The following is a 26762-nucleotide window of genomic DNA, read 5'->3' as shown; positions in this document are numbered from 1 at the left end:
TGAAACATAATTTATTAATTTATTCAAAGAAATTAAATTCTATCGAGATCAAATTGTGACTATAGGCCGGTTCCATCTCAAATCACCCAGCGAGGTCGGGACGGAAAATTCAAACGGTTCAGAAAAAATGTATGTCATTCTTCAACGGATTGAAGGAGAACCGTGTTTTTTCATTTTGCTATCAAAAAATTTTGTCCTATACGACTGCTATCATTTTTTACCGAAATCTCATGTTCACGAATCGCGTGAAATTCGTTTTTTGTTCAAAGTGCCGTAACGTTTCAACCCATCGGCGGATTGTAGATTTTTTTTCTTCAAAATGCGAGTATTTCTGTCTTTCTTCAGGCGGTTTCAAGTTGAGGATAATCCATTGAAAAATGCCAAATTTATTCAACATAAAGCAGAATAATACGAAGAATTATTCGATGATTCAACCACGATTTTCGGCGATTGCATATTATTCGATTCGAACGCTGATTTTTTTTTTTCGAATAGCCCCCAAAAAGCACTAACTTTTCGCGCAAGTTTCATTGGTGGCAAAGCTCATTGAAAGGAGTTATCATTTTTCGAATATCACGAATTTTTGTTGCACGCGAGTTTGCTCCTGGAAACCATGGAGATATACAATACAGAGTAAGCGTCGATATTATTCCAGTTTCTCAGATGCAATTCAAAACTAACTATTGTTCATGGAAATTATTTATTTTTAAAAGTTGTGAATAAAAAATGTTAAGATCCTGTTTCATAAAATACGCACATTTTTTCCCAACTTCGTAACGCAATTCTGAATACAAGAGGTAAGAAATGAAATAAAAAAAAAGTTAGACGTGACCGAACGAAAGAAGATAAAAAAAAATGATTACGAAAAATTGCGAGCTCGCGATGATTTTCACGTGTTCGAAAATGATGATTCGTTCATACGCTCAAGGAAACAATTTCTCTTTTCTTTCTTCTTATTCCTTTTATTCACAAACTGTGCATGGTGACAAAATATTTGCCGTGACACATAGATCTGTAAAATTCTGTCAGGAAGAAGCTCGACTACATTCAAGCACTCGCAAAGTAAACTCACTAAAGAATTTAATATCTGTACATATTTGTCTCGAGTTGGAGACTGAAGAACCTGCGGCTTACAGCCTGATGAAAATGTGGCAGCTGATAAAAAATGTCAGTGTAAATGTTCCATTTGATATTGACGTCATCGTCCGCAGGTCCAGCAAATTGAACTAGAGTTCATCTAGTTTATTTCGATTGGGAAAATAAAATTAATCAAACTTTGAAGTATAAGGTCTCAGTTATTGACGATTTTTTATATACTACACAATTCCAACGCTTTTGAATGTCGAAAATTCGATTCATTCTTATTCGTTCACACAAATCATATAGTACAAGACAAATGACATAGATTTTTCCTTCCCTACAGTTGTTGAAACACTCATGATTAAGAAAACAGTACATAGGTATGATCGCAAAATTTTGTTCCTAGCGGATTATAAAAAATCCATTGTAATAAAGAAAATCAATTGCCTATAACGCCAAGGCCAAAAAAGCCAAGATGTCAGTCACGCAAGGTGACCCGGATACTGCGTGCAAAGTTTTTAAGTGCCATCCAAATTCAAAAGTGCCTAAAATAGTGATATGTCTTATATGTGAAAATGTATATCACGAAGGTGATTTTAACAAATATTCAAAGGGGAAATTTTTAAGTGAAATGCTTGTAATATGTCCTAAACATCAACATGAGAACCTAACCTCAAAAACTTGTTATGATGTATACACTTTGGATGAAAATGCCGGGAAAATAATAACGCAAATAAAACTTTTTCACAAGGAGGAATTACGTAGTGAGCTTTGTAATAATATCACACTAAATAATTCTAAAAACATCTCTGATGTAACTGATTTTGAACTAGATGAAACTTCATCATTAAAGATGGAAAATGAATTACTACGGCAGTTAAATGCTGAGCTACAAGCTCGTAACAACCTACTAGATAAACTGGTCGAAAAAAGTAATTTGTTAACTAATAATACTACATCTTATGCTGAAATTACTAAATGCTCTACTGTTAAACCAACTGAAAAAGTACCAAAAATACTGGTGAAAGCTAAAAACAATAATAATAAGGAAACTTTTACCAAAGTTAAAATGAAATCAACTACTGACCTGTCCATCCCGATTAACAACGTCAGGAAAAATACTGAGGGTCTGGTATCAATAAAGTGTAAAAACACTAATGATATTCCTAGAGTTAAATCTGTGTTAAGTGAGAAACTTGGAAGTGACTATTGTGTCGACCTTGAACATTTAAATTTACCAAAGATTAAAGTTATAAATATTGAAAATAATATGGACCGAGATGAATTATGTGAGGATATATATAATAGAAATTTCCTTAATCTAGATGGTGCATTTAATATTATTGCCGACTACAAAAATCCTATGGGTAAGAGGTCTTTAATCATGGAACTTACAGCTGAATCTTATCTACACCTTAAAAATAATGGATTCAAATTATATGTTGGCTACCAGTGCTGTCATGTACTGGACTATTTTAACTTTAATCTGTGTTACAAATGTGGCAGATACAATCATAGCTACAAAAAATGTAACAATCAGGTTAAATGCCTCAAATGTGCTGGTGATCATCTTACTAAAGATTGTAAAAGTGAAATAACAAAGTGCCTAAACTGTGTTTACCACAATAACAGATATCATAAAAACAGACCGGCTAATCATTGTGCTACGGATACATGTTGTGAATATCTTGTTTTCAGACTGAATAAAATAATAAATAATACTCACTATCCTGTTGAACCATTAATACCGAACTCAGTGGGTAAACTAGGAAACAGATCTAATCCAAATAGTCAATAATATATTACGATGGCTGATAGCGACGATCTACTGATTGAAGATTTGTTTGCTGATTTGCACAGTTTGAATAAATCACTGAGTCCTGATAATATTTTAGTTCTGCATGTAAATGTTAGAGGCCTAAACACCAATTTTAATAAATTAGAACTTTTTATAGAAAATTTATTAGTTAAACCTGATGTAATTATATGTTCAGAAAACTGGGCTCTAACTTGTTTTACATTCTTTGAACTGAAATATTATGATATCCACTATAATTATAGTAATGTTAATAAAGCTGATGGTGTGGTTATATATGTTAAAAAATCCTTAAAATATTGTATTTCATTAGATGTTATTGGTGATCTAAAAATAATTTCTACGTCAATAAAGTTAAACGACAACAAATCTGTAAAAATTTCTGGTATTTATCGGTGTTATGATTTAAATAAGGAAAATTTCGTAAATTCAATCATTAACTTTATTGACGGTAAAAAACATGAAAACATTCATATGATCGTAGGTGATTTTAACATAAATTTATTAAGCTCTGACAGTATTACTAATGAATTCTTGAGTAAACTCCTTGATCGCAGTTTTTTGCCATATTTTAATGGCGTCACTAGACCAAATGACCACGGAGGCACATGTATTGATAACTTTTTTGTTAAAACGAACAATGTTAATATCAAATCATTTACGTATACGAATGTTTTTACTAATCACTACTCTATTTTTGTCACACTAGGCAAAAACACTGTTAAATTTCAATCGAAAAGACCTCATGTTATCAACTACAAACGTATTGCTGAATGTAGCAGCCACACTAACTGGTCTGCTTTGCTTAATATATCTGATCCGGATATATTTTTTAACACACTTATTGATAATATAAGTCTCTAATCAGAGATTGCACGTCTAAAGATCCTGTGACTAAGCATAAAAACAATAATAAACCACGTAGTAGTTGGATAACAAAAGGTCTTATGATATCTTGTAAAACTAAAGAAATTCTGTATAATTTATGGAATCTGGATAGGAGTAATAACACACTGAAACAGGAATATAATTCATATTGCAAATTATTAAATAAGTTAATATCACTAGCAAAAAATAAATACGAGAATGAGATGGTAAAAAACATATATAAAGATAGTAGGAAGCTATGGAATTATGTTAATGGTTAACTGGGAAAGAATAAAAATGTCTTTACTGAAATAGATTATATAATATGTAACGAAGAGATAGTCACTGATAACAGGGATATTGCGGATAAATTCGTAGACTTCTTTAGTAATATTGGTGATGAACTAGCTAAAAAAATTGATAAACTACAAGTAAACATAGAAAAAAATGTGAAACATAATTCAAATAGTATTTTTCTCACTCCAACTGATAGCTTTGAAATTGAAAAAACAATACTTGATCTGAAAGACAAATCAGGAGGCGTTGATGGTATTAGTAGTAGAGTTCTAAAGATTATTGCAAATGATATCAGTGTTCCCCTAGAGTATATTTTTAACATGTGTATTAATCGTGCAATATGGCCTTCTGCCTTAAAAAAAGCGGATATTATTCCAATTTTTAAATCAGGCAATAAGCATCTAACTACCAACTATAGACCTATATCGCTTATGGGCTATTCCGCGTCAACCGGATCAGTCATCTCTCAGATATTTTTTTAATTTGGCATGTGGATTGTGTAAGGGGAGTTAGATTTTTGTGCCAAAGCGCGAATCTCATAATGCAAAATTCGATTTTTTATTAACAATAACAAATTAGACTCCCATTTTTTTCAAAAATTCATAACTTCGGCAACAAATTAGATACAATTTTTTTTTTTTTTTCAAATTACGCGGAAAGCTCCATAGAATTTAAAAAAAAATACGAAATGGTAAAAAAAAGTTGTTATCAATTGTTTATTTAACAATTAATTTTTCAAAGATTTTTAAAACAGTGACCGACACGATCAAAAAATTTTTTTTAAATTCTGACATGTTCCTTGAACTGTACTACAACCTGTGAATTAATTCCAGAGGGGTGTTTTTCTTCGTTTTCGAGTAAAAAATCATTAAAGGTGTCGATGCGCATGAAATTGCGGCGCGTCGAGTCTCTACGTAATGGCGGGCGGCCGGTTGCCGTCCACCGCTACCCCGCGGCGGCGTCGCGGCGTTATTTTAGAGTCATTTTCACGATGTAGGACATGATTGAAAAATCTGAAAAAAATACTGTACCTTCACAAGGCCTACTCAAAGCGATAAGTGAAGTTTCAAGAATGTGTTTTTCACCGTTTTTTTATTACAGAGATTCGAAATTTGTTATGACGCATTATGATTCAAACATGAATTACGAACACAGGTCAAGTGTTGTTCCAGGATATGGAATACCTGCACCTGTGCATGCGTCACCTAAATCCTTCACTATCCAGGTAGTCCAGGTAGGGTCACCACCTCGATTCCGCGAAGGGGTCATTTGGCTAAAGTCAGGTACATTGAATTGCACCTGCATTATGTTAGCCCCATTGGTGGAATTCAAGCAATTAGAAGAGTCGTTGGGTGGGTGAAGCACTATATTCCAGGATATGGAATACGTCCACCTGTGCATGCGTCACCTAAATCCTTCATTATCCAGGTAGTCCGGGTCACCACCTCGATTCCGCGAAGGGGTCATTTGGCTAAAGTCAGGTACATTGAAATGCACCTTCATTATGTTAGCCCCATTGGTGGAATTCAACCAATCAGAAGAGTTGTTGGGTGGGTGAAGCACTATTCTGAACGAGTATAAATTTCGAGCATTTCAAAATGCATAACATTCAATCGAATACCAGTGTAGCGATCAGTGCAATACATCGTCTCATTCTTCACACAAGTAATTCATTTCTGAAAGCAATGTCTACAACAGATGTGAAACGGTGCTGTAATCCTTTCCAAAGAGTTGGCCATAATTGGGTGCGAAATTTGGTAAAGCCAGTGACACCAGCATTACGGAAAAAGTTTCCGGACCTAGGAGAATATGTGTGCATGGATTGTCGAATAAAATTGTACAAATGCAACACAATTACTCCATCTGATAAAAACGAGGTAAGTGATATGAATCATAATTATGCGAGTGGTGACGATCTTGTTTCACCTTCACCAATTAGTGAACAGAGCAGTGTGGAAATGTTTCTTGAGAATGATATCGGGCAAGAATTGTTGTGTGATGTGAAAGAATTGTTTATCAACGCGAAGTGTGTCGCGGACAAAATTAAATATCTCACAATGACTCCTCGTAGTTGGTCCATCAGAGAATTGGAGTTACAATTTGATTGTTCATATAGAATGGCTCGTAAAGCTAAAATATTGCAAAGTGAGCGTGGATTTGGATCCTCCCCAGATCCAAGACCATCTCGCACTCTTTGTGATGATGTTGTCTCTCATGTAGTGGAATTTTACTGTTCTGATGAAATAAGTCGGATCATGCCTGGTCAGAAAGATTTTGTCACTCTTCGCGATGTGGATGGTTCAAAACATCAAGTCCAAAAACGACTTGTTTTGTGTGATCTGAAGGAAGCTTACGCCGCGTTCAAGCAACAGCATCCGAATGATAAAATTGGATTTACAAAATTCGCGGAACTCCGCCCAAAGCAGTGTATTTTAGCTGGACCAACAGGAACACATACAGTTTGTGTTTGCAAAATTCACCAGAATGTGAAACTTATGTTGGTGGCGGTTAGCTCAATTTGTCAGACATTCAAAAGAACGTACCACGATTTGATAAAACAGATATCGTGTGACTCTCCAAATCCTTTGTGCTATCTCGGTGATTGTAGTAGTTGTCCAAGTTTTGATATGGTTACACACGAAATGGAAAGTTTATTCGACGATAATTTCGTAGAAAGTATTAGCTACAAACGGTGGACTCATACGGATCGATCTGTTTTAGAAACGATCACGCAAGAAACGGAAACGTTCCTCGAGACGCTAAAGGAACAGACGATAGCCCTCAAGAAACATGATTTCATTGCTAAACAGCAAAGTGCATATTTGAAAGACAGAAAACATCGTCTACAACCAGGGGAGTTCTTAGTTTTGGGTGACTTTGCTGAAAACTATGCATTTGTTGTTCAAGATGAAATTCAAAGCTTCCACTGGAATAACAATCAAGCTACCATCCATCCTTTTGTTGTGTATTATGTTGAAAATGAGGACTTAAAGCATAAAAGCTTCGTTATCATATCAGAAAATCTACAACATAATACAGTCGCGGTCCATCTGTTTCAGAAGAAACTAATCGGTAAGCTTTTTGAGTTCTTCGGTAGTGAAGTTATCAAGAAAATGATTTATTTTACTGACGGTGCTAGTGCACAATATAAAAATAAAAGCAACTTCATTAATTTGACTCATCATTTTGACGACTTCAATGTCGAGGCTGAATGGCATTTCTTTGCAACGTCACATGGAAAAAGTCCATGTGATGGCATTGGTGGAACTGTGAAAAGATTTGCTGCACGTGCAAGCCTACAGCGGCCCAATGAAAATCTTATTTTGACTCCAAGGCAATTATTCGAATGGAGTGTGAGTGCATTAAAAAATATCGCATTTGACTTCTGCAGCAACAGCGAACACGAAGAACATGAAAAATTATTGAAGCCGCGATTGAACCAAGCAATAACGGTTGAAGGCACTCGACGATTCCATTCATTTTTACCTCTATCTATAAAAACTGTAGAATGTAGGGTTTACTCTTCCTCTGATGAGTCATTTACCCGTAAATCTATGCGCTAAGATAGCCATGTAAGTTATGACGAAAACCTTTGCTCACATTTCTAAGTTTAATGCCCAGTTTGATCAAAGATTAATAGATTGTATCCATAGAATAAGCGATTTATTTGTATGAAATATATAATTGTAAGTGCGTTCATTTCGCAGCTTCCACATATCTTCGGGGGTGATTATAAGTACTAAAATAAGTAGCAAGTTATGTAATTATTATCATTTATGTGCACTCTCATGGTGCGTAACTGTTATTTTGAATCTCTGTAATAAAAAAACGGTGAAAAACACATTCTTGAAACTTCACTTATCGCTTTGAGCAGGCCTTGTGAAGGTACAGTATTTTTTTCAGATTTTTCAATCATGTCCTACATCGTGAAAATGACTCTAAAATAACGCCGCGACGCCGCCGCGGGGTAGCGGTGGACGGCAACCGGCCGCCCGCCATTACGTAGAGACTCGACGCGCCGCAATTTCATGCGCATCGACACCTTTAATGATTTTTTACTCGAAAACGAAGAAAAACACCCCTCTGGAATTAATTCACAGGTTGTAGTACAGTTCAAGGAACATGTCAGAATTTTAAAAAAATTTTTTGATCGTGTCGGTCACTGTTTTAAAAATCTTTGAAAAATTAATTGTTAAATAAACAATTGATAACAACTTTTTTTTACCATTTCGTATTTTTTTTTAAATTCTATGGAGCTTTCCGCGTAATTTGAAAAAAAAAAAAAAATTGTATCTAATTTGTTGCCGAAGTTATGAATTTTTGAAAAAAATGGGAGTCTAATTTGTTATTGTTAATAAAAAATCGAATTTTGCATTATGAGATTCGCGCTTTGGCACAAAAATCTAACTCCCCTTACACAATCCACATGCCAAATTAAAAAAATATCTGAGAGATGACTGATCCGGTTGACGCGGAATAGCCCTTATATCTAACTTGGCAAAAATATTTGAAAAAATAATTTTTAATAGATTATATTCTTTTTGCATTTCCAACAATTTAATCTCTAACAATCAATTTGGTTTTGTAAAAAATAGGGGTACAAGTGATGCCCTTGCTATTACATCTAATTTTATATATAATAATATTGACAACAACCTGCCAACTGTACTTGTTTTCCTAGATCTTGCAAAGGCATTTGACACTGTTAACCACAAGATACTATTAGATAAACTATGGAGACGTGGAATGAGAGGTATTCCACATCAATTATTAACGAATTATTTAACTAATAGAGAACAATGTGTTAAGATTAATAACTGCACAAGTGAAACTAAGATGGCGAAAGTTGGTGTCCCTCGAGGTACGATACTGGGTCCCCTGTTGTTTATCATGTACATAGATGATATTTTTGATGTTTTAACTCCGAATGCTCTTGTAGCATACGCGGATGACACTGCAGTATTATGTTCAGGTAGAAATTGGACTGAACTGAACGTAACTCTAAATAACTGGTTAAATAAACTGGACATTTGGTTAAAAGTTAATCAACTTTCCTTGAACATTGATAAGACAACTTATATCACCCTTGGAAGCTATAGTGACAGTGTACCCAAAAACTATCATCTATACATAAACGACAGAGAGCTCAGTAGAGCTGAAAATTGTAAATACCTGGGGATCTTCTTTGATTCAAATATGAAATGGAATATACATGTAAATGAACGAACTAAAAAAATAAGGTATTTCTCTTTTCTATTCTTTAAACTAAGCAAAAGTCTAAAGCCTGTAATATTAAAAACTATATATCATGGATTATTTGAGAGTATAATTAATTATGGATTAATAGCGTGGGGAGGTGCGTACAACAATGCTGTGAAACCGTTACTTTATATACAAAAAAGATGAATAAATTTCCTAGTGTCGTGCAAAGATGTCTCTGCTCCCCTTAATATTAACGAATCCTTTATTGTTAGAGCAATGATGTATTATTATAATGAATGCAAAAATCTACTATTTTATAGACAATTACAGATGAAAACGAGATCTAATCTCCTGACTCTACCTAAGATTATTCAGACAATTAGCACGAAAAATGCATACTATGTCGCAATCAAGTATTATAATCTATTACCTAACTGCCTAAAGTCATTAGAGTGTAAGCAAAAAAGCTTGAGGAAGAAACTGAAATGTTGGATTATTTCCTCAAATTACTAGTCCTTACTTTAATAACTATGTACTTTTACGTGTAGTTTTGGTTCCTATCACTTTGTTAAGCAGTATAGACAATAAGTAATAATTAATTTTTTTGTATTTTCATAATGTTCATTTTCTATACTAGATGTACTTCTGAATCTATGCGCAGATGATTCTGCATCTCTAGAGAATTCTTTTGTTTCAGAAATAAAACAAAACAAACAAAACAAACATATATATATATATATATATATATATATATATATATATGACAATGCTAAATTTAAACACCGAATCCATTAAACAAGAACTTGGAAATCTTAAAGTCGATCTGAAACTCCAGACGTGTTGCGAGATCGACGTTCCGAAATCATTTGGTACGCGATATAACATGTACGAAAGAATGTTTGGCTCCGTGACAAGGGCTAAACCTGTGTGGCTCCAATGTGGGTAAAAACAAATAAAATTTCCTTTCGAAAGGAACACACCGTATTTAATAACTTTGTCAGAAATATGATATTATTGAAGCGCCGAGATGTGGTTGGCGCGCGAAGCGCGCACGGGCGAAGCCCCTAGTGGAGAAAATCAATTGCCTATAACATATATATATATATACATATACGACAATGCTGAATTTGAACACCCAATCCATTAAAAAAGTACTTGGAAATCTTAAAGTCGATCTGAAACTCCAGACGTGTTGCGAGATCGACGTTCCGAAAACATTTGGTACGCGATATAACATGTACGAAAGAATGTTTGGCTCCGTGACAAGGGCTGAACCTGTGTGGCTGCAATGTGGGTAAAAACCAATAAAACTTCCTTCCGAAAGGAACGCACTGTATTTAATAACTTTGTGAGGAATATGATATTATTGAAGCGCCGAGATGGGGTTGGCGCGCGAAGCGCGCACGGGCGAAGCCCCTAGTAAAGAAAATCAATTGCCTATAACATATATGTATACATATACGACAATGCTAAATTTGAACACCCAATCCATTAAAAAAGTACTTGGAAATCTTAAAGTCGATCTAAAACTCCAGACGTGTTGCGAGATCGACGTTCCGAAAACATTTGGTACGCGATATAACATGTACAAAAAAATGTTCGGCTCCGTAACAAGGGATAAACCTGTGTGGCTGCGATGTGGGTAAAAACCAATAAAACTTCCTTCCGAAAGGAACGCACCGTATTTAATAACTTTGTGAGAAATATGATATTATTGAAGCGCCGAGATGGGGTTGGCGCGCGAAGCGCGCACGGGCGAAGCCCCTAGTAAAGAAAATTAATTGCCTATAACATATATGTATACATATACAACAATGCTGAATTTGAACACCGAATCCATCAAAGAAGTACTTGGAAATCTTAAAGTCGATCTGAAACTCCAGACGTGTTGCGAGATCGACGTTCCGAAAACATTTGGTACGCGATATAACATGTACGAAAGAATGTTTGGCTCCGTGACAAGGGCTAAACCTGTGTGGCTGCAATGTGGGTAAAAACCAATAAAACTTCCTTCCGAAAGGAACGCACTGTATTTAATAACTTTGTGAGAAATATGATATTATTGAAGCGCCGAGATGGGGTTGGCGCGCGAAGCGCGCACGGGCGAAGCCCCTAGTAAAGAAAATCAATTGCCTATAACATACATGTATACATATACGACAATGCTAAATTTGAACACCGAATCCATTAAAAGAGTACTTGGAAATCTTATAGTCGATCTGAAACTCCAGACGTGTTGCGAGATCGACGTTCCGGAAACATTTGGTACGCGATATAACATGTACGAAAGAATGTTTGGCTCCGTGACAAGGGCTAAACCTGTGTGGCTGCAATGTGGGTAAAAACCAATAAAACTTCCTTCCGAAAGGAACGCACTGTATTTAATAACTTTGTGAGAAATATGATATTATTGAAGCGCCGAGATGGGGTTGGCGCGCGAAGCGCGCACGGGCGAAGCCCCTAGTAAAGAAAATCAATTGCCTATAACATATATGTATACATATACGACAATGCTAAATTTGAACACCGAATCCATTAAAAAAGTACTTGGAAATCTTAAAGTCGATCTGAAACTCCAGACGTGTTGCGAGATCGACGTTCCGGAAACATTTGGTACGCGATATAACATGTACGAAAGAATGTTTGGCTCCGTGACAAGGGCTAAACCTGTGTGGCTGCAATGTGGGTAAAAACCAATAAAACTTCCTTCCGAAAGGAACGCACTGTATTTAATAACTTTGTGAGGAATATGATATTATCGAAGCGCCGAGATGGGGTTGGCGCGCGAAGCGCGCACGGGCGAAGCCCCTAGTGAAGAAAATCAATTGCCTATAACATATATGTATACATTTACGACAATGCTAAATTTGAACACCCAATCCATTAAAAAAGTACTTGGAAATCTTAAAGTCGATCTGAAACTCCAGACGTGTTGCGAGATCGACGTTCGGAAAACATTTCGTACGCGATATAACATGTACGAAAGAATGTTTGGCTCCGTGACAAGGGCTAAACCTGTGTGGCTGCAATGTGGGTAAAAACCAATAAAACTTCCTTCCGAAAGGAACGCACTGTATTTAATAACTTTGTGAGGAATATGATATTATTGAAGCGCCGAGATGGGGTCGACGCGCGAAGCCCCTAGTGGAGAAAATCAATTGCCTATAACATATATATATATACATATACGACAATGCTAAATTTGAACACCGAATCCATTAAAAGAGTACTTGGAAATCTTATAGTCGATCTGAAACTCCAGACGTGTTGCGAGATCGACGTTCCGAAAACATTTGGTACGCGATATAACATGTTCGAAAGAATGTTCGGCTCCGTAACAAGGGATAAACCTGTGTGGCTGCAATGTGGGTAAAAACCAATAAAACTTTCTTCCGAAAGGAACGCACTGTATTTAATAACTTTGTGAGGAATATGATATTATTGAAGCGCCGAGATGGGGTTGGCGCGCGAAGCGCGCACGGGCGAAGCCCCTAGTAAAGAAAATCAATTGCCTATAACATATATGTATACATATACGACAATGCTAAATTTGAACACCCAATCCATTAAAAAAGTACTTGGAAATCTTAAAGTCGATCTGAAACTCCAGACGTGTTGCGAGATCGACGTTCCGAAAACATTTGGTACGCGATACAACATGTACGAAAGAATGTTTGGCTCCGTGACAAGGGCTAAACCTGTGTGGCTGCAATGTGGGTAAAAACCAATAAAACTTCCTTCCAAAAGGAACGCACCGTATTTAATAACTTTGTGAGGAATATGATATTATTGAAGCGCCGAGATGGGGTTGGCGCGCGAAGCGCGCACGGGCGAAGCCCCTAGTAAAGAAAATCAATTGCCTATAACATATATGTATACATATACGACAATGCTAAATTTGAACACCGAATCCATTAAAAAAGTACTTGGAAATCTTAAAGTCGATCTAAAACTCCAGACGTGTTGCGAGATCGACGTTCCGAAAACATTTGGTACGCGATATAACATGTACGAAAGAATGTTCGGCTCCGTAACAAGGGATAAACCTGTGTGGCTGCAATGTGGGTAAAAACCAATAAAACTTCCTTCCAAAAGGAACGCACCGTATTTAATAACTTTGTGAGGAATATGATATTATTGAAGCGCCGAGATGGGGTTGGCGCGCGAAGCGCGCACGGGCGAAGCCCCTAGTGGAGAAAATCAATTGCCTATAACATATATGTATACATATACGACAATGCTAAATTTGAACACCGAATCCATTAAAAAAGTACTTGGAAATCTTAAAGTCGATCTGAAACTCCAGACGTGTTGCGAGATCGACGTTCCGAAAACATTTGGTACGCGATACAACATGTACGAAAGAATGTTTGGCTCCGTGACAAGGGCTAAACCTGTGTGGCTGCAATGTGGGTAAAAACCAATAAAACTTCCTTCCAAAAGGAACGCACCGTATTTAATAACTTTGTGAGGAATATGATATTATTGAAGCGCCGAGATGGGGTCGGCGCGCGAAGCCCCTAGTGGAGAAAATCAATTGCCTATAACATATATATATATACATATACGACAATGCTAAATTTGAACACCGAATCCATTCAAAGAGTACTTGGAAATCTTATAGTCGATCTGAAACTCCAGACGTGTTGCGAGATCGACGTTCCGAAAACATTTGGTACGCGATATAACATGTACAAAAGAATGTTCGGCTCCGTAACAAGGGATAAACCTGTGTGGCTGCGATGTGGGTAAAAACCAATAAAACTTCCTTCCGAAAGGAACGCACCGTATTTAATAACTTTGTGAGGAATATGATATTATTGAAGCGCCGAGATGGGGTTGGCGCGCGAAGCGCGCACGGGCGAAGCCCCTAGTGGAGAAAATCAATTGCCTATAACATATATGTATACATATACGACAATGCTAAATTTGAACACCGAATCCATTAAAAAAGTACTTGGAAATCTTAAAGTCGATCTGAAACTCCAGACGTGTTGCGAGATCGACGTTCCGAAAACATTTGGTACGCGATACAACATGTACGAAAGAATGTTTGGCTCCGTGACAAGGGCTAAACCTGTGTGGCTGCAATGTGGGTAAAAACCAATAAAACTTCCTTCCAAAAGGAACGCACCGTATTTAATAACTTTGTGAGGAATATGATATTATTGAAGCGCCGAGATGGGGTCGGCGCGCGAAGCCCCTAGTGGAGAAAATCAATTGCCTATAACATATATATATATACATATACGACAATGCTAAATTTGAACACCGAATCCATTCAAAGAGTACTTGGAAATCTTATAGTCGATCTGAAACTCCAGACGTGTTGCGAGATCGACGTTCCGAAAACATTTGGTACGCGATATAACATGTACAAAAGAATGTTCGGCTCCGTAACAAGGGATAAACCTGTGTGGCTGCGATGTGGGTAAAAACCAATAAAACTTCCTTCCGAAAGGAACGCACCGTATTTAATAACTTTGTGAGAAATATGATATTATTGAAGCGCCGAGATGGGGTTGGCGCGCGAAGCGCGCACGGGCGAAGCCCCTAGTAAAGAAAATCAATTGCCTATAACATATATATATATACATATACGACAATGCTAAATTTGAACACCGAATCCATTCAAAGAGTACTTGGAAATCTTATAGTCGATCTGAAACTCCAGACGTGTTGCGAGATCGACGTTCCGAAAACATTTGGTACGCGATATAACATGTACGAAAGAATGTTTGGCTCCGTGACAAGGGCTAAACCTGTGTGGCTGCAATGTGGGTAAAAACCAATAAAACTTCCTTCCGAAAGGAACGCACTGTATTTAATAACTTTGTGAGGAATATGATATTATTGAAGCGCCGAGATGGGGTCGGCGCGCGAAGCGCGCACGGGCGAAGCCCCTAGTAAAGAAAATCAATTGCCTATAACATATATGTATACATATACGACAATGCTAAATTTGAACACCGAATCCATTAAAAAAGTACTTGGAAATCTCAAAGTCGATCTGAAACTCCAGACGTGTTGCGAGATCGACGTTCCGAAAACATTTGGTACGCGATACAACATGTACGAAAGAATGTTTGGCTCCGTGACAAGGGCTAAACCTGTGTGGCTGCAATGTGGGTAAAAACCAATAAAACTTCCTTTCGAAAGGAACGCACTGTATTCAATTACTTTGTGAGAAATATGATATTATTGAAGCGCCGAGATGGGGTTGGCGCGCGAAGCGCGCACGGGCGAAGCCCCTAGTAAAGAAAATCAATTGCCTATAACATATATGTATACATATACGACAATGCTAAATTTGAACACCGAATCCATCAAAGAAGTATTCGGAAATCTTAAAGTCGATCTGAAACTCCAGACGTGTTGCGAGATCGACGTTCCGAAAACATTTGGTACGCGATATAACATGTACGAAAGAATGTTTGGCTCCGTGACAAGGGCTAAACCTGTGTGGCTGCAATGTGGGTAAAAACCAATAAAACTTCCTTTCGAAAGGAACGCACCGTATTTGATAACTTTGTGAGAAATATGATATTATTGAAGCGCCGAGATGGGGTTGGCGCGCGAAGCGCGCACGGGCGAAGCCCCTAGTAAAGAAAATCAATTGCCTGTAACATATATGTATACATATACGACAATGCTGAATTTGAACACCGAATCCATTAAAAAAGTACTTGGAAATCTTAAAGTCGATCTGAAACTCCAGACGTGTTGCGAGATCGACGTTCCGAAAACATTTGGTACGCGATAGAACATGTACGAAAGAATGTTCGGCTCCGTAACAAGGGATAAACCTGTGTGGCTGCAATGTGGGTAAAAACCAATAAAATTTCCTTCCGAAAGGAACGCACCGTATTTAATAACTTTGTGAGAAATATGATATTATTGAAGCGCCGAGATGGGGTTGGCGCGCGAAGCGCGCACGGGCGAAGCCCCTAGTAAAGAAAATCAATTGCCTATAACATATATGTATACATATACGACAATGCTAAATTTGAACACCGAATCCATCAAAGAAGTATTCGGAAATCTTAAAGTCGATCTGAAACTCCAGATGTGTTGCGAGATCGACGTTCCGAAAACATTTGGTACGCGATACAACATGTACGAAAGAATGTTTGGCTCCGTGACAAGGGCTAAACCTGTGTGGCTGCAATGTGGGTAAAAACCAATAAAACTTCCTTTCGAAAGGAACGCACTGTATTTAATTACTTTGTGAGGAATATGATATTATTGAAGCGCCGAGATGGGGTTGGCGCGCGAAGCGCGCACGGGCGAAGCCCCTAGTAAAGAAAATCAACTGCCTATAACATATATGTATACATATACGACAATGCTAAATTTGAACACCGAATCCATTAAAAAAGTACTTGGAAATCTTAAAGTCGATCTGAAACTCCAGACGTGTTGCGAGATCGACGTTCCGAAAACATTTGGTACGCGATATAACATGTACGAAAGAATGTTCGGCTCCGTAACAAGGGATAAACCTGTGTGGCTGCAATGTGGGTAAAAACCAATAAAATTTCCTTCCGAAAGGAACGCACCGTATTTAATAACTTTGTGAGAAATATGATATTATTGAAGCGCCGAGATGGGGTTGGCGCGCGAAGCGCGCACGGGCGAAGCCCCTAGTAAAGAAAATCAATTGCCTATAACATATATGTATACATATACGACAATGCTAAATTTGAACACCGAATCCATTAAAAAAGTACTTGGAAATCTTAAAGTCGATCTGAAACTCCAGACGTGTTGCGAGATCGACGTTCCGAAAACATTTGGTACGCGATATAACATGTACGAAAGAATGTTTGGCTCCGTGACAAGGGCTAAACCTGTGTGGCTCCAATGTGGGTAAAAACAAATAAAATTTCCTTTCGAAAGGAACGCACCGTATTTAATAACTTTGTCAGAAATATGATATTATTGAAGCGCCGAGATGTGGTTGGCGCGCGAAGCGCGCACGGGCGAAGCCCCTAGTGGAGAAAATCAATTGCCTATAACATATATATATATACATATACGACAATGCTAAATTTGAACACCGAATCCATTGAAAGAGTACTTGGAAATCTTATAGTCGATCTGAAATTCCAGACGTGTTGCGAGATCGACGTTCCGAAAACATTTGGTACGCGATATAACATGTACGAAAGAATGTTTGGCTCCGTGACAAGGGCTAAACCTGTGTGGCTGCAATGTAGGTAAAAACCAATAAAACTTTCTTTCGAAAGGAACTTATTATCTGTTATTGAGTGAAGAACTCAAGAAGAAATTCTACCCTGGCGTCAAAGACAATATGTCAGCGATGGATAGATTAGAGGCGTATAATACGTCTAAAGTCATCACTTCAACGGTAACAACTCGTGCCGTTGGCTTTTCGACAATGCACATTTTCCTTTGTCTATACGAGTTTAACAACGTTCCAATGCGCGGAAGCATTTATCAAATATATCGCGTAGCTCTCGCTGTGTTCGAGGCTAAAATTCAATTCACCGAGAGAGGGGTCTCATTAATCATGAACAACGAAGAAGATTTCAAGCACCATACTCTCAACGAAGATTGGATGCAAGCCGCTAAAGCGGTTGTTGTTCTACCGGACCAATGAAGTACCATCATCAATGCGGTTGGCAAGGTCACGGTTTACGATGCAACGTATGTACCGAAGCTCGCTAAAGACAACTTCCATGAGGATACTTTCATACCTCAAAGTGAACAAGTTGTTCTTTCAAATTTACGAAATGTCGTGGAATCTTTGTCTAATCCTGACATTATCAAATAACAATTAAGGAAATACTGACTAAAAATTAGTTACATTCGGCTCAGTCGCCTTTGGTCGGATTATTCAGAATTTCATTCATTAACCGAGGGGTCAAATTCACCTAAGGAACTCATGAATTTGAGGAAACCTGACAGTAAATTAGAAAAACTCTACACGACCTGCAATTAAACATCCATCGATACTGCGTGGAATCGGTTTGAATGAGTGTAATCGTTGAAAATCATTACAAATCACTCGAAATCACACAATGCAGATGAGTGATGTGGAAATCGCGGAGCGAGCGCAAAAAATCAAAGAAATCGCTGCAAGTCATGCGGTGAACTCTAAATAATTTTAATTCGTCAACATTGTACTAAATCTCATCTTATGATAGAACTTTTCGTTCATTTCCAGTTCATCATTTGATGATACGCATTAAATTCCAATGACTTTTCAACGTTTAAGGTGATTTTTAGTAGTTTTTCAGGATTTCCTATGACTTCTATCCATTCTTGGAGTCATTGAAAATTGCCTGAAACGCTTCTAAATCGTTGGACACAGGTATAATAATATTACGAATGAAAAGAATGAATCAATTTGTGAATTGTAATTGCCAGAAATCAATAGATAATCAATGTAGTAATAGCTGTGTTATCTCATTCGCCTTGGTTTCCCACAAGTAATCGTCTCTCTTTTTCAGCCACCCATGTTCCGAAAATTCCCGGGTCTCATAAGCATATTTAGAAAAAATGGAGGAGATCTTATTAAACTCATTCGTTTTCTTCCATATACTTTCTTTGATCTTGCGAGGAGCCGCTGGCTCGGTGGACCCGTTTTCCTCCTGGAATTATTGTTACACTACCGAAGGGAGAATTCGGAATGGAATAAGTAATCGGGCCTGTTAAGTAAGAACACGGAAGTTGCGCGGACGAACCAACAACAAACCTGCTGAGGCATGAAAACCCTCACGGAGTGGAGAGAAAAGCCCGAGCAAGCTAACAAAAGTTCGTGAATTAATTCGACGAATCAGGTAAAATCGATGTACGTGAAATGGTGCACAAACCACTGCAAGCCAGAGGCTTAATTCCTAATTTATGTTCAATTCCCATGCTACCATCTTGAGCGCACGAAATGGCGTTTCTGCGATTCAAAAATAAGATACGAAAGTAAAATGAAATGAATAAAATGGAATAAAGCTAATTTCGCAATAGGTGGGAACAGTCCTAGTGGGAAAAGTTCCCAAGCCATGAAACCGCGACGTCACAGGTTTGATGAAGTGGAATCCCACGACGATTTCTACTTCGTAAGGCAGTACGAATTCCCCGCACTACCTTGATCCTGTGGACTTTGCATTTACGATACGTTGGGCCCCGAATTACTGACGGTATTTTACTGACTGACGCGGAGGCCATCTTACAACGCCCTGGAGAAGGGCATCAGGGGCCTACCGGGAGCGTTCCCATCCGTCCATCGCTGGCATATCGGGCCCAATGGGCGGACCGTCACGTTTCGAGCTTGTAGACCCTCAAACTTGTTGCCCATCGTTATAAAACGCGTCACAGCGAAGACCTGGTTAGAGAGGTGAAAAAGATGTCTGTTAAGTTTGGCAACGATGATAAGGTATTGCGAAATGTCGCAGACATGCCATATTGTGTAAATATTACTTTGTGCCCGGAAAACACTTATCAAAAAACGTGTCAAACGTGCTCAGATTATGTAAATACAATAGCGCTGAGAAGTATTTTGACAAAGATAGTAATTGGCTTGATTAGATACAAATACAAAATAACAGAATCAATGATATTTTTTGTTGAAGGAAATTCGATGTTCTACATAATTGTAGAAATTTAACTCTCCTTCGTTAGAAAATAATGTTTAAAGAAAGAAAAATAAGAAAAATTACGGATCAAAATAATAACGAATTTCATATTGTCAAAATACTTTCGAGCTCTACCGTAAATTTCGTTAAATAGGAAAGGCCTAAAATTTGTAAAACACGGTTTAGCGTATTTGACAGAAATCCGACATCTCCTTAAATAGGTAAACTCTTTCGTGGTGAAGAAATTGGATAGTTACCTGTTCAGACATTGGCATTCGGTGGTCCCAGAATTGGGCCAGCATGACGGGCCGCGCACAGCTGAACGCCGTTGTAACCTGGCACGGGGCGCCGGCATACTCTTGGGCCTTGCTCTATCGGTAATGCAGTTCACGTAGACTCCTGGATCTGACGCTGCGCTCGACCTGCTCGCGGCGGTTGGGAGCAGTGCATTCAACGTCGGACCAGCGACGTTCCGCGAAGTGTTGAGTCAGTCTGACGAATCGCTGAGGTTGATGTCCCTTCAATCGACTCCGAAATAAAGGTCCGGACCGCCTTCTTTGCTCCGACGTGGCAGAGGTAATCCCACACATAGATGCCAGCGTTTGGTGAGACTCACAATCCGAGGAAACTGTCGTCGAATCCAGTTGGTTTCCTGGAAACATTTCATCTGATTATGAAGGATTAGAATTCTTGACCTCGTTGATGATGAAGTGATAAATATTGGTGAGCGGTTAGTAAGTGCGTCATCTTGACTGTTGAATTCTATGTTCTTGGCAGTTAAATAAATAATTGATTCGTTCTGAGGAGGGCCCCTACTCGGGCCGAAACGTTAACGAAATTTTATGCAACGCTCTTACTGATCGCTCACCAATATTTACCGCTTCGTTTCATCTGATTATTCAAATTGTTTCACACTCTCAAGATTTCTAGCTTCACTCGCTTAGCGACGTTCCGCTCACAAGCTATTGATTGCTTGATACGGCTGGGCCTTACTGACCTCAGGTCGGATGGGGTCCCACTTTAAAACCTGATGAAAGAAGGGCTTTATTCTAATTTCACGTTGATAACAGTCAAACGGTGAACGTGAATTTCACGCTGAAAGAATTATGACCGGCGATACTCATCGTTTATTTGTCGGTTGTACAATAATATCTGCGTCAAGCTGTTCTGTATTAGGTATCTACCGATATTTTACCTGCGCATATAATTCCGAAAATCCACACTGTGTCACAAAGTGCATCCACTAAAGTATAACGAACGACGTTTTTGGAATTGTGTAAAAGTCCCAGAACCTACCGTGGGCTAGAGCCTAGAGCCACTTGTGTCAATTGTATTTAAATTCTTATCTTATTGTTGGAAGATAAATTTTCATTTCAATATGGGGCACGTATTCTTTAGAAAAATATTGTGAATAATAGATCGGCTGTTAGATTGGATCGATCAGGCATCAGTATGTTTAATTTCGCATGCCTTGATAGTCGACACAGATTTTCGTTACAGTCAAAAATTCATCGGGGTTATTGCAATGAATGATTTGAGAAAACGTTGAACTATGTACTAAGTTACTGGAATGATGCTAGATTGATGATGTTTTTATTACGACACGCGAAAATATCGCAGACTTAGAACAAAAAATCAAGCCCTTATCTTACGTAAAAAAAAAAACAATTTTTTTCTATTTTGCATAATGTGACTCAAGTTTTTGTAAGCTCATCGCACCCGGAGTTTCGGTTGGAATTGGATCATTTAAGTTTCTGGGATCGGATTAGCGGTAACTGACTTATTGATTACCCTGAATTCAATATTTTTTTATGTTTATAATTTGACATGAATTTGTACCATTTTTCGCGCTTCATTGAAGAGTTTTAAGTGAAAAATTTTTGTTTGGCTTTGCCAGAAACGGAATAACGAATTTTCGAAATCGTTGATTTCGGGAACAATGGTTAAAATTTTTCATTTCCTTAAAAAATAATATCAAACGTAACGGACTCCACATCGTTAGTAAACGTGATTATTTTTCATTAAGTTTGTGACGAAAGGGCATACACCGACAGTACTTACGACCTTTCACCGTTAATTCATCCATTTTTCAATTTTAACGTTCTTGAATGTATTCGCATGTATTTTATATGTATACGGAGGGGAAAAAATTCTCCCTTTCACCCTTATGTGTGGTATGCGGTTGTATAATGGCGCATACATCATTATACCATATATAAAAAAGCGCAAGAATTCCTTAGATCACACAAGGACATTGTTATTACGAAAGCGGATAAAGGCAGTAGCACAGTTATAATGGACACGGAAGATTATGTAAAAAAAACTATAGAAAGTCATAATGATACACAGAACTATGACTAATGGAATAGCGAAACAGACCAATGATCTAATTAATAGCATAGCGATGAAGGGAAAGATATCTGACGAAACTTGTAAACGGTTAAAAACACACGATTCACTAACACCAAAGATATATTTCCAAACCAAAGTACATGGAGCGAATTATCCGTTAAGACCAATTGTCTCTAATATGAATTCACCCACATACAAGTTATCGAAAGTACGTTCAGGAATCATGTGTGATATTGATAGAAGTTTTGCACTCTCCGATGCTCAATTTAGAAAGCGAAATTTGAAATTAGTACGCGAAACTCTGAACAAAAATGGCTATCCAGCAAAACTGATCTGGCATTCAAAAGAACAACGAATAGATAAACATTATAATAGTTGCATAGAAAACAATGTGGATAAAATTGATACCAGCAAACAAAAATGTCTTGAATCAATCCCTTTTATCGATAGCCTATCACAAAACATCAAAAAGACAGTATCTAAAGAAAACATCAATGTCTCATACAAAATTACTAATACGTTGCATAATATATTCACATCTGTAAAATCAACAAGCGCCACACTGAAACAAACCAATATTGTCTATAAAATCGATTATAAAGATTGTGATAAATGTTATATTGACCAATCATCGCAGCATCTACAAAAAACGGTTTGCTAATCATAAGTATGATGTAAAAACGCGGATTCCAGATAGATCGGCGTTTACTCATCATTTATTGGTTGAAGGGCGCAGGTTTGATTTTGAAAATGTGAAGATTATAGACAAAGAAACCAACTGGCATAAGAGGATCATAATAGAAATGATAGATATTTCTAAAAACAACACTGTCAACAAAAGAACTGACATTCAGAATTTGAGTCACCTCTATTTTGACATCATATAAATTGTCAAGAGGATATGTATTGACTGTTACGTAAACAATTTGCCAACGTACCGACAAATATGTAAATAGATGTATGACTTTCAAAGATAGTTGTTATAATTAACATTAAGAGAATAGGCTTATCAGTATAGTTATACCATTAGGAATGCGATATATTATGATTTACGACATCTCCATAAACAATGATTCAGGATTTCTCATGACAGAATTCATTACAGATGCAAAAATTATTAAACGAAATTGAACCTTCCGGATATTTTTCCTTTTCACAATCGCGATTGAATATTTTCACTTGACACGTGATCTCTACATTCATTTAAGGAAATTTAGCTCTATCGGCATTTGAACGTGACCATACCTAAAAAGTTACTTCAAAACTTTGGCCAGCTTTTTACTAATAGTAAGTGTTTTTGAACTCGAAATCGGGGAATTAAGGCCTTCACAAATTTATCTTTCTTTATCGCATGCGATTTTTTATTATTAAGGAAATCGCTCTAACGTAAATTAAGGATGAATAGATAAATTCAGTTTAAAAGAGTTGAAATATTCTAAATTCGGATTTTATTGTGTACCGAGTAACTGGTAAGAGCAAATATTTTCGTATTCGACATAAAACCTTCACGATAAGTGATTTTAGAGGTCACTGATTGCGAATCTCAACTCGGAATTCGAAAATTCAAACTGACTGATTCAACACGGTGACATCGACCGACTACCGGTATTCCATTACGACTGTTACCTCCGTTATCAGCTGTTGATAAATATGACCATGACTCCAGAGTGTGCCGAGGGAAGGCTGCGGTAGGATTTTGCACTCTATTCCATTTTTGTCTCGGTTTTGCAATTTGGAACTGGAAATTTTGCAAAAATCCTGGTACCCTAGGGCACAGATACTGACCTGAATTATAATGATAATTAAAGATAAAGGTGTCGCTGTTGGGTGCCAGATCCAGAAGCGTCAATTTTTAGATAATTAGAAGAGAGAAAATAAAGGAAAGAATAATATCAGGTACTAAGACGGTTTGCACGGTTCTCTCAGCTTAGACAAAATGATGGTAGAGGGGAGGGGTCGTATTCGGTAGATGAAATACAAGAAAATAGATAATGCGGTAATATTATCCAGTGTATTAACAAAAGGCGAGAAAATAGTTAGATTCGAAGAATTCTGGAGATTTAGGTACAATTAGACGATTCAAGAAATTCAAATACAGTCGGAGAAAGAGGTGAAAGTGAGACTTAACAAATTAGTGAGACAGGAGACTAGAGGACTAAGATCCTCTAAGTAAACATTAGCGATTCAAACGAAAGCAGAACAACATAGCAAAAGAATTGTATCATCACAGTACAGGTAAACAGACACGATAATTCGTAGGTCAAGCAGAATGATGGGAGAAATAATACCGAAATGCAAAAAATACAAGTCGATCGAGTGGTAACGGAATTGAAGTAACGATTTACAGAAACAAGGTACTCAAAGGAATATTCAGAAAATAGATAATGAAATATAAATTATAAACAGAATACATAGTGTCTAGCCTGCGATATATACGAGATACTTGAAAGAAATAGAAAAGAGCTTACATATTTCCACCGTATTAAGAAAAGAGAATAGAGAAAATTAAAACGCGATATACTAACAACTAGAGGGACTACGGAGAAACTACGTCAACAGTGGTATTAGAGAAGAGAGACGGTAAGAAGGATGTTAATCGGTATGGCGCAATACTCAAAAGGCAAAGATCGCCGGGTTTTTCACGCGGTACTCGTACGATACTAATTACTAAAAATACAAAAATATTCGATAAAACAGCAATTTATAATCAAATCAGAGAAGATATAGAAAAGATGATAAGAGACAAAGATAAACTGTGAACATTTATAAGTTAACTAATTTACCAATCATTAAAGAGAAACAATAAATGCTCGAATTCAGGTAAAGCCAAGCAATTGAAAATATTCGAACCAAGCGTAAGCATAGAGATATTGAAGCGCTGCTATTCAGTGATATCAGGTAATTTAACAATTCCAGCAGAGCGAGATCAAAAAAACAAAAAAAAATTGCGCAATATTCACTGCAAATAAAATGAGTAAGTGCTAACCAGTCGCGAAGTCACTTGCGGTATTAGATAAGAAAAGGGGAAGTACGAGTCCATGTGGCTCAAGCGAAGCAAACTGCGAGATAAAATAAGAAAGAAGAGAAGATATAGAAAAGATACGATACAAGTAACTTCGTGGCTTGACGAAATGGAAAAAAGAAAACCTCACTTACGAGAATAGAGGAAAATGCAGGTGCAGGTGTAGAAAGCAGGTAGAGAAGATGTCGGTAGCACAGTAGAGAAGAAGATAATAGAAAAGGGATCAAAAACTAAATCTATTGGAAGCGGTGGAAAAGATAACTAATACGTAGAATCGAAAGCACGTCTGCCTGGAAAATGTGTTGAACGTAGTGCGTGTCGCGTTGAGCGATGATCCTGGCGATACCGGCCGATTTTCGGTATGCTGCTGTCACGTGATTGTCTTCTCGTCCTGTGCGACCTCTGATTGGTCGATCGGGTCACGTGAGACGGGTCAACAGGTAAGACGGGCGGTAGTCCATCTTCGCTCGTCTTCTCCTTCGTTGCTTTACCTTAAATTGACATATGTAGAAGGATTGCGGTCGGCTGCATCGCCCTACGCGTGAGGGGGGGAGGTCTACCCCTCACGATATTGCGACATCGATGCGTGTGTAGATCTTGCAGGTAAAACGACGTTGATTGGAGAAAAAAATGTGTGACGTGACCGACCAAAACCGAATGAAAAAATTAATACACAAAGTTGCAAGCTCATAACGGTTTTCATGCCAAGGGAACAGTGTTTGGAAAGGATGATTCGTTTGGACGCTGAATCGAACAATTTTTTGTTTCTTTTTCTCTTCTTGGCCGTCTTTTGTTTATTTTATTTATTTATTTATTTTGTTTGTTTTCCAGCACTCTGTACAAGATGACGACATATTTGAAGTGACGTTGGATGTGGAGAATTTTTTCAGGAAGAAGGCCGACAATATTCGTGCACTCAGAAGATATTCTCTTCAAAAAGTTGTAAATCTGAATGTATTTGTCATATGAGTTGGAGACTGTAAGGAACCTCAGGCTTACAATCTGATGAAAATTTGGTAGTTGATGAAAAATGTCAGTGTAAGTGTGCCATTTGATAACGACATCATCGTCCGAAGATCCAGCATATTCAACTGGAGTCTATCAAGTTTATTTCGATTCGTAAACTAAATAATATTCCAAATTTAAAATGAAAGACCTCGGTTATTGCCGATATTTTTTACACACCACATTATTCCAACGCTTTCCAATGCCGAATACACCCCGTTCGTGCGGTTTTGATGAATTACAGATATATTTTTATATAGGATCCTCAGTCACGATCAAAGACATATCACGTACAAACAGTTATAGACCATCAGTAATAAGCTGCTGTTGGAATTGAAATTGTGTCTACAGTTATAACGATTCCATTTCAATTATTAAAATAAATTGACCTTCCACGCATGAATATTTACGACTTATATTATTGATAAATGGAATTATCTATCTTAAATATATTTGAAAAGCGTGGTGAAGATACGTTCAGTCGATCTCATTGTCAGTTGGTTCTGTTATTCTGTAACAAAATTTT

At 37.4% G+C, this 26762-nt stretch overlaps 1 protein-coding gene and 1 long non-coding RNA gene across 2 annotated transcripts; one reads left to right on the top strand and one right to left on the bottom strand.

Moving 5' to 3' along the window:
* The first annotated feature begins 859 nt into the window (after positions 1–859).
* LOC124222683 (uncharacterized) lies at positions 860–3339 on the top strand. The gene has a single exon (XM_046633914.2). The coding sequence runs from the start codon at positions 1556–1558 to the stop codon at positions 2876–2878; it is 1323 nt and encodes a 440-aa protein (XP_046489870.1). The 5' UTR covers positions 860–1555; the 3' UTR covers positions 2879–3339.
* A 15942-nt stretch (positions 3340–19281) lies between these two features.
* On the bottom strand, positions 19282–25552 carry LOC124222688 (uncharacterized). Its single transcript, XR_006884090.1, has 3 exons — positions 25366–25552; positions 20115–20509; positions 19282–19607 (listed from the first exon to the last, which is right to left on the bottom strand). It is a non-coding gene; the product is annotated as an uncharacterized lncRNA (long non-coding RNA).
* Between the last annotated feature and the right edge of the window lie 1210 nt (positions 25553–26762).

The sequence above is a fragment of the Neodiprion pinetum genome, chromosome 7, assembly GCF_021155775.2.
Source record: "Neodiprion pinetum isolate iyNeoPine1 chromosome 7, iyNeoPine1.2, whole genome shotgun sequence".
Lineage (NCBI taxonomy): Eukaryota > Metazoa > Arthropoda > Insecta > Hymenoptera > Diprionidae > Neodiprion > Neodiprion pinetum.
This window is presented reverse-complemented; position numbering and strand designations above follow the sequence as displayed.

Excerpts from the sequence above, each read along its gene's own strand:
- LOC124222683 (XM_046633914.2), top strand. The coding sequence starts at position 1,556 with ATGTCAGTCACGCAAGGTGACCCGGATACTGCGTGCAAAGTTTTTAAG.